Below are 9,803 nucleotides of genomic sequence, written 5' to 3' on the forward strand. Positions count from 1 at the left end.
GAAAAAAGGAAAGAAAGGAAAAGAGGGGGGGGTTTCTTAGAGGTTTGTGTGGGGGGCAAGGGGGGAATACGAGGGGGTTTGGGGGAGGGGGAAAAGGGAAAGAGAAGAACCGAACGGGGGGCAGGGAAAAAAAGGGGTGAGAAAAGGTGGGAAATGAAGGGGGAGAAAAGGGAAGAAGGGAGAGGGGAACCACAGGGAAGTGAGGAATATCAACAGATACTCAGGCAGGGGAAAGAGCTACTAAGCCCGCGAATACCTAGAACTAACTAAATTATTGCTGGTATAAGTAGTAAAGATGTGGTCATTTATTGAGTGAGGACCAGGGTATGTCGTCATTCAAACCACTGGTGTCTGTGTGTAGTCTCCAGACCCAGCGTTGTTCTTAATAGAGTAATTTCTGTGGCATGTTATTGGTTGTAGGTGGCAGCTGTTCTAACCCAAACCATCTCATGACGTCTGGGGAATGGTTTTTGGCGACATAATGGCTTGTCAGTTTTGTGGCGTCCCGTTTACACCTTATAGCGCTCCTGTGTTCACAAATGCGGGTGCTGACCTTTCTTGTTGTCATCCCGATCTATTTAAGCTGACAGGGGCACCTAATCATGTAAATTACATTCTTGCTGTCACAGTTTGTGAGTGCCTTTAGTACCCACAGTGTTTTTAGACCGAGTTCCACAGTGGTGGATTTCTGTGTGAATTTATACACACTGCAGTGGCCACATGGGTGGTGGCCAGATAGTGGAGGTAGGTGCCAGAGGATCAGCTGTTTGGCAGGGAGTTTGTTAGTAGGTCTGGTATGGACTACCATATCACGTATGTTGGTGGCTCTTTTGAAGGCGTGTAGTGGTTGCTGGAAAGGGAGACCGCCTGATGTCAAAATCTCCCAATCATCTCTGATGATCTTCTGGATTTTATTAGATAGTGGATTGAACGTGCTTACACACACTGTCTGTTCCGTATTGGGTTTGCCGGTCCGGGGTTGTAATAGCTGGTCTCTTTTGTTATTTCGTGCTCTTTTATATGCTCTCCTGACAAGATGTGCAGGATAATCTCTTTCTTGTAGTTTCGTGATTACTACCGTGTTTATTATAGTCCGAGAGATTTGAGCAGTTACGTCGTAGACGTAGGAACTGCCCCACAGGTAGGTTCTCCCTCAGGGATCTCGGGTGATAGCTCTTAAATTGTAGCAAATTGTTCCGGTCTGTGGGTTTGTGGTAGACCTCAGTTACCAGTGAACCATTACTTTCATGGATTAGGAGATCCAGAAACGGCAGTTGGTCATCGGCGATGGTCATAGTGAATTTCAGAAACGGGTTTGCTGTATTGAGCCAGGCTACGAATGTATGCGCCTCTTCTCTTGAGCCTGTCCAGATGAGCAGAATATCATCAATGTACCGTTTCCATAGCTTAATCTGCTCCAGGAAGGGATTTTCTTCATGGAGAACAACCTGTCTCTCAAAGATGTCTACATATAGACAGGCCAGACTAGGGGCAAAGGTACTACCCATGGATGTCCTCTGTATCTGAAGGTAGAACTGGTTTTCAGATTTGAAATAGTTCCTTGTCAAAGCCAAAGCAAGGCGTGCTAGGTCTAGTATGAACTCAGGGGGTGTCCGTGAGTCACTCTTGTTAGCTTCCAGAAGCTTGCATATGACCCCTAGAGTTGCTTCCTGCGGGATGTTGGTGTAGAGTGATTCGACATCCAACGTGATCAGGAGTTCAGCGTTTTTGTCAAAGGGCATTGAGTCTAGAAGAACCAAGGCATTTGTAGTGTCTTTCAGGTAAGTGGGGATCTGCTTCACTAATGGTTGAAGGAGGAATTCGCAAAACTGGGACAGTGGTTCAAGAATAGAGCCAATCCCGGACACAATAGGCCTACCGGGAGGGGGATCTTCCCTTTGTGTATTTTAGGAAGAATGTAGAAGTAAGGTATCTTGGGATTGGATTGTGTCAGAAATGCTGCTTCTTGTCTGGTCAGTCAGTCATTATCGATTCCTCTATTCACTAGGAAGGAAATTTCTTCCTGGATGTCTGGGGTAGGATCTCGAGATATGTGTTTGTAATGTTGTGCGTTGTCTAGTAGGCGCTGGCGCTCTTCTTTGTACATTGTCAATGGTAGAATTACCGTTGCCCCACCTTTGTCTGCTGGTTTTATGATAATGGAGGGGTCTGAAGTTAGACGTTTCAATGCTGCCTGTTCGTCTGAGCTCATGTTGTGAAATGTGTCATTCACAGATCCTGCGAGCCCGTTGATTTTGCGTGACACAGATTTCTCGAAGGCTAATACTTCGGGAGGCATTTCTCCAGTAGTTGGACAAAATGTGGATTTAGGACGCAGGCCTGTGTTGCGATCTGGTTCAACAAAATTTCTTTCAAGGAAAAGAGTTTTGAGGCGGATTTTGTGGAACAACTCAACAATTTCCGTTCTGGTGTTGAAGAGTTCTATTTTGGGGGTAGGGACAAAATTGAGGCCTTTATTTAGTGCCTTAGGCTCAAGGTAGTCAATAGTTCTATTGCTTAAATTCACAATATTGTCCCTCCTGTTAGTTATCTCAGAGGTTGCTATGTTTTGCTTGTTCCCGGGGTGCTCTCTCGTTGAGTCTCTTGGTTTCCAATGTACCCCTTTCCTTTTCCCCTTTCCCCTCCCTTGGCCTCTGTCTAAAAAAGGGGGAGGCTGATCAGGGAAAGACCATTGCGCCGAGTTTTGGAAAAAGGGTGGGGGTTGAAAGTTAGTTGGGGGTCCATACTGAGCTGGCCAGCCCCATTGTTGTTTGATAGGAGGGGGTGGGGGGGCATCATAGGTGGATAATTCCATCTCCCCCGGTATTGGCTGCAAGAGTTCTTCTACAATTTTATTGACTCAGGAAAGCCCTGGGACAGAAACACTACCTGAGGAATTCATTAAGAAAGGCAGGACCAACGACTCCCCCCCCCCCGCCCGCCATTCTCGTGGGATTTCATTTAGACATAGCAGTTTGGGTTCCCCCTGACAATGCTCACCAGCATGGCAGAGGGACACACTTTTGGTGATGAAGAGGTGACAGCAATTTTGTCAGCACCATCGCTTCTTGGTGATACAGCCCTTTCAAAAAGCCTGTCCCAACTAGAGGACTGGGATACACTAGTAGAACTTAAACAGACACAGGTGAAGACGATTCTACACGGGCCATTCTAACCGAATACTTAAGTAGTAACACAGCACCCAATGGTCTCATCGTTTCTAATGAGCCACGTATCTTAGAATTCAGAAAAGACTGGGCTCTGATTGCATGGAAATGCACACGAGACTGGCTTATGCTGATAATTAAAACAGCAACCAGATTGTCTGAAGCACTCTTGATATAGATAAAAACTAGTGAGAACAATCTAAAAACAGGCGTAAGCATCCTCTCCTTTAAGCCCACAACACTGACACACTAATTGTACCGTATTTCATTGCAGAGGACAATGGCTCTCCTGCGGATATGCCTGTCCTGGACTACCCTGATGACATGGATGACGAGCTGACAAACATCAGCCAGCAGACCCTCCAAGATGTCCTTGGGACACTCCAGACACCACCTTCAGTAGCAGGGAGGAGCACAGATACAGCAGCCATCAGAGAGGACCCACCGACCACCCCAATTGTACGACCTGCCAGCTCCAACCCAGCTGACGACTCTGACAACACTGGCACCAGCTTTGAGAGAACTGTAGTTGGAGTACAGCGGGAGCTGGCCAAGGAGGTGCGGGTGGGGATGGAAAATATGGCAGCCAGCCTAGAGGGGGTGCGTTTGTGCATGATGTCAACTGCAGAACAGGTGGCAGCCATGCAAGGGCGAACATTAATCTTGCATGAATTTGAAAAAAGTGTGAAGGAAGTCAGCACAGCTGTAAGAGAGTTGACACAACACCTTCAACAACAAACTTTTCAACGCGTGCACAAATGTAATATTGACCCCTTCAGGGACGACCTGGCTGCCTATCCTTGTAATGTGGCTGCTATTCTTAAGACCCAGCAGCTCCTCCTTGCTGCAGTTCTGCCCTTAATAGCCCCACAGTTGGCAGCTACTGGGATGTCTGACTCCACGTCTTCAAACACTGAGGTGTGTGTTGCCCCTTCACAACCACCACCACCAAGGGCAGAGGAGACAACACATACATCAGAAGATGAAGACATGGAACAGATCCCCTTCACCCGTAAGAGTACCCGGTAGCACTAGTCCCTGCCACCAGGCCACTTATAACCAAGGTCCTGTGCTTTGTAACATTCCAGTCTTGCAACAGCTGCTCTCAAGCACTGTTCTCCAGCCCACTGTTTATCTTGTCACTCTGCCCTGTGATTGTCTCTCACTACCTCATTGGCAAATCCTGTCCCTCTGCACTGTCTGACACTTCACCCCAGCATGTCCAATGACATGTCCTTTTGCACTTGTGTAGGATCACAATGGAGGGTGTCACACTAATGGACTCACAATCATGGACAATGTAAACATAGCACTACAGCACTTTATAATAATTAGCACTTACACAACCACTTTGTCTCTGTGTAATGTGACACATCAACCGTGAGGGACATCAGTGATGTTTGCCTCATGTCAATGATTATAGAATGTCAATACAACTGCCATGAAAGAATGTGGGCTTATAACTATGCACTGTGGTCTGGATTGTACCATCATCTGCTCTTCCTGAGGGTTAAATCTGAGGGAAATAGAAACTAAACAGTATAATGATGTGTTAGACAGAATAAGTCTTCCTCAAGGGATGTCTAAGCCAAAAATTATTGCCTTCAAATTTTTCTACAATCTTTACGTATGTGACATTTGACCCAAACAGCAGGAATGGATGTGTATGAGTGTACGTACAAATAAGTAACCTGGCTGAACAATGTAACAAATGATAGGTGTGAATTATGTATACCATACTACATGAGATCATACCACCACTCACCTTATAAGGCTTCACTTGAATATCAGGCTGCAGGCAGACGTAACACAGTGTCCTCAATACCAAATCTGGTCCCAAAGTATGTGAGATTGAAAACATACATCAAAAATTAACAACACTTTGGGATCCATAGTAACCTTGAGTGGTGGGTGCAGTGGATGGCAGAATCTTAGCAAAGTAGCTCTGGTGTTGCTGCCAATGTAACAGCTCGATTGGGAATTGGTTGCCGGATGGGACACAAATGCAAATACTAAAGACATTTTACACATACTGTAAAGGATTACCTAAATATTTATTTAACAGTAAAAAAGGAAGATAAAACCTGGGGAAACACCTTACCTAACCTAACCTATCCTAACTACACATTACCCACAACAGACCCTAACTAACCTAAGCTAAACTTACTTATCACATTTAACTAAACACTCTAAACATCAACCCACCACCCCCTTATAAGACGGGACACATGGAGGACAACATATACTGACCTAAACACATACTATCTTATACTAAACAAATATATATATTTTTGAATTTTTATATTTTATATATATATATATATATTTTTATGAAAACACCAAAACCCTAACATCATCCCCCACACACCCACCCACCCACACACATAATAAAAAAAATATTCAATGTATCATACTCCACCCCCAACCCACTACTACTAACTAAGCTAACAGCCTATTCTAACCTAACACTAAGCCCCCTAAACCCACTAATTTAAAGAACCTGGAAAGAGGAGGGAGGGGAGGGAATCATGCCTGAGGGTATATTTTTCACAAGTTCGCCCTCCGCCGGGTCTTCTTGAAGGCACACACCCTCTTATTAATTTGTTCCACCTCCTGCTGCAGCCTGTTCATTTTCCTCAACTTACGTTGCATGTCACGTTACATCCGTTGGAAATCTGCAGGGTCAATGACTGCAGCAGGGGTGGTCTGGGTGCCAGTTGAAGATGTTTGTCCGGTTGTCGGTGCTATGCTTGTAGGGGGAGATGCAGGTGGTGCTGTCATAGGTCCGGGAGCAGTGGAGGTTGATGGTCCTGCAGTGGTGCCTGATATGCTTGGTGCCACCTGGGCGGTAGTGGTGGTGCTGGTGGTGGCGGCTGTTGTGGACACCGAAGGGCCCCCTTGGGCAAATGCCCTCCACACTCCGGAAGCCCTTTCATGGCGATAACGCCGTGCCATGTGGCGGAACCCCGACTCCACATCCAGAATGTGGCGGTAATGCATAGCCTGGCGCTGAAACTCCTGAATCTGGAGGGCATTCATATTGTCTGCTGTTAAAAAAGATACAACCAAATATTTGGGCCCATATTTATACTTTTTAACGCAAAACTGCACCGGCGCAGTTTTCCGTCAAAAAATTTACCGCCGGCTAACGCCATTTCCTTGCGCCATGCGGGTGTCATATTTATACTTTGACGCACGGCGGCGCAATCAACAGGTGGGGGTCATTGTTTTTGACGCACACCGCGGCGTCAAGTCGTAAAGGAAAACTACGTTAACGCGGCGGAAATGACTGTGGGTCGATTTACGACACCGCAACCCGGATATGCGCCGTTTTTTGACACAATAGCGTCAAAAAAACCTGCGAACACTGCAAGTGCACCAGAGGAGAGCCAAAATGGATCCCAGATGCCACTACAGACCCCAGGAAGATGACAGCAGACCAGGATCCAGCCAGGACGATCCATACAAGAGCCAGGACACTTATAGAAAGAAAAGAAAGTGTCGCTTCAGTGCAGAGGAGCAGGAAATTCTGGTTAAAGAGGTGACGGAACACCAGCACCAACTGTTTATCACCTCAAAGTTGCCAATCAGTAGGAGAGAGGCCATATGGCAACAAATTGTTGACAAGATTAACAGTGTGGCTGAAGTACGCAGAACAGTCACCGACTGTAAGAAACGCTGGCATGACTGCAAACGCAGGACCAAGGAAAAGATGGCCAGGAACAGGAAGGCAGCACTGCAGACTGGAGGGGGGAGTCCAGCACATCAGGAGGCCCTGGACCACATGGAGGAGATGGTCGCAGCCGTCATCCCTGAGGAGATCGTCACAGGGATTCAAGGACAGGACAGCGCAGACTACCACGAGACAACGCACATGCAGGGTAAGTCGCATGGGGAATTATAATGCAATAATGTTGACTGTAAGCAGGGGGGGAAATACCTACTACACATTGCATGTAAGTCATCATATACATGGAGTGGCATGGGTAAAGGGGCACCACAGAGGGGGCATGGCCTGCACAAACAGAAGCTGGGGCACACCATTACACTACACCAACAACAGTCCCATGGGGGCATGCTGTCATGCCAATGATGGAGCAAAGGGAAAGCCACGACAGGAGGGAAGGCCACTACGTCAAACTTACATCCTGGCACTCGTCAGCCACCATATCTCCTACATTAACTAGGGCCCTATTAGCAATCCTCTAGCCAAACCGACAATTGCAATGTAACTGCAACAACAGTTGCCACTACCACCTCTGATCTGTGTGCAGCTCAGGTAGCCAATGGCAGTAACCTCCCCATGGAACATACATACCTACATTAGGGGGTGAGGATGACATCTGCAACAATCTCCTGAAACAAGACAAAGGCCCCAGTACACTCATATGTCAATGCCCTTAGGTGTCACTAACATCAGCCAATGTAAACAACAATAGGAGCGACACAGCACTAAGGACACACCCATGCTGCATATGTCAGGGTCCATCCCGTGCCTGGCTAACAAGGCAACATCACAAATATCATACTGCTCAGACAACAGCATTGAGGAGGGGACACATGGAACCGGTCACTGAAATACACCTGCACAGTCAGAGAACAAAATAAGACACTGATAAGGCTATCAGGGCAATCCAATGTAACACACATTACCCAACATCAGCAGGACACATCAACAATGTCAACATCCATATCACAACATAACATTGCCATGCATAGGATATGCTACATGTCAAGTAAAATTAAGTCGATGTGAACGATCAGGGATTGGGGCAGGTCCTGATAGTTAAGAGTGGTGCCAGGGCCATCACAACACCTACAGCCACTGAAAGGTCTCACCATGAGAATGGATATACAGGGAGGGTCGAGTAGGACAAGAAGGTGGCAATTCTCTAGTTGGCATAAATCTACACCTAGAGGCGATGAGGCTGACAAGTCGGATAACTCAATAACATACATGTGACACACAGGTGGGCCATAGGCCTGAAACAATGCCCATCTGAAGGATTGCATATATTAACACAAAACAAGATCACAAAGTGAATTCATCAAAAGGCAGGCATGTTATGTCAAAAATGTCACGACACAGACACACTAATTGTACCCTGTTTCATTGCAGAGGAAGATTGATCTCCTGCCGATATGCCTGTCCCAGATTTCCCTGATGACATGGATGACGAGCCCATAAACATTCCCCAGGAGACTATCCAAAAGGTCCTTGAAACCCTCCAGACCCCACCTTCAGTCACAAGGAGGAGCACAGAACAAGCAGCCATCGCAGAGGACCCACCCACCACCCCAATTGCAAGACCTGCCAGCTCCAATACAGCTGAGGACTCAGACGACACTGGCACCAGCTTTGAGCGAACTGTAGTTGGAGTACAGCGGGAGCTGGCCAAGGAGGTGCGGGTGGGGATGCAAACTATGGCAGCCAGCCTAGAGGGGGTGCGTTCGTGCATGATGTCATCTGCAGATCAGGAAGCAGCTATGCAAGCCCTAACATCCATACTGCAAGGACTACAAGAAACTGTCAAGGAATTCACCACTGCAGAAAGGGAGTTGCCACAACACCTCGCACCCCAAACATTCCACTGCATGCACAAATGCAATCATGACTCCCTCAGGGCCGACCTGGTTACCTACCATCGTGATGTGGCTGCTATTCTCAAAAACCAGCAGAACCTCCTTGCTGCAGTACTGCCCTTAAGACCTTCACAGGGAGCAGTGACCAGGATGTCTGACTCCACGTCTTCTAACACTGAGGTGTGTGTTGCCCCTTCACAACCAACAACAACAAGGACGAAGCAGGCAACACACACATCAGAAGAAGAAGACATGGAATAGATCACATTCACACGGAAGAGTACCCGGAAGCACTAGTTCCTGCACCATGGCCTACTTTGACCAAGGTCCAACGTTTTGTCAAATGACAGTCTTACACCAACTATACTCAATGACTGTTCTGCTAACCACTGTATAACTTGTCAGCATGCCCAGTTAATGTCTCTTTCCTACTAATCAGCAAATCCTGTCCCTCTGCACTGTCTGTAGCATTACCTACACCCCTTCTGTAGGATCACCATGTAAGATTTCACTAGAATGGACTCAGCAAACATGGACAATGTACATATTGGACTACAGCACCTATCAATAAATAGCACTTGCACAACAAATATGTCTCTGTGTAATTTGACACATCAACTGTGCAGTAGATAACACAAATGTGGCTGTGTTCCAATCATGTAGCTTGTCAATACAACTGTCCTGACATTATGTAATCAGAACCATCTGCACAGTGGCCAGGATTGCATCATAGCCTGCCCATCCTGAGGAGAATAACTGATGAAGTGAGAAACCACACACCATCATGCTGTGTTGGACAGAATAATGGTTCCTCAAGAGATATCAAAGTCAACTATTACTGGCTGTTAAATGTTGTCACTATGCAATACTAACAGATTGAACTGTGCAGTGTAATCTAAGCAAACACTACAAAACACAGCATGAATCAATCTTTCTGAGTTAACACCCAAATAGGTAATGATGCTGAATATTGACACAAATGATCTATGTCAGTTATGAAGACAAGAAGACAAGAGTGTTAACAAGACCTCATCTTCGAAGGTGTCCCTGAAC

At 46.5% G+C, this 9,803-nt stretch overlaps 1 protein-coding gene across 1 annotated transcript; it reads left to right on the forward strand.

The window, feature by feature from the left end:
* The first annotated feature begins 5,658 nt into the window (after positions 1-5,658).
* LOC138296462 (myb-related transcription factor, partner of profilin-like) lies at positions 5,659-9,367 on the forward strand. The gene is made up of 2 exons (XM_069235595.1): positions 5,659-7,048; positions 8,287-9,367. Exons 1-2 carry the CDS (start codon positions 6,562-6,564, stop codon positions 8,295-8,297), a joined length of 498 nt encoding a protein of 165 aa, XP_069091696.1. The 5' UTR covers positions 5,659-6,561; the 3' UTR covers positions 8,298-9,367.
* The last annotated feature ends 436 nt before the right edge of the window (positions 9,368-9,803 follow it).

The sequence above is a fragment of the Pleurodeles waltl genome, chromosome 5 (genome assembly GCF_031143425.1).
Source record: "Pleurodeles waltl isolate 20211129_DDA chromosome 5, aPleWal1.hap1.20221129, whole genome shotgun sequence".
NCBI lineage: Eukaryota > Metazoa > Chordata > Amphibia > Caudata > Salamandridae > Pleurodeles > Pleurodeles waltl.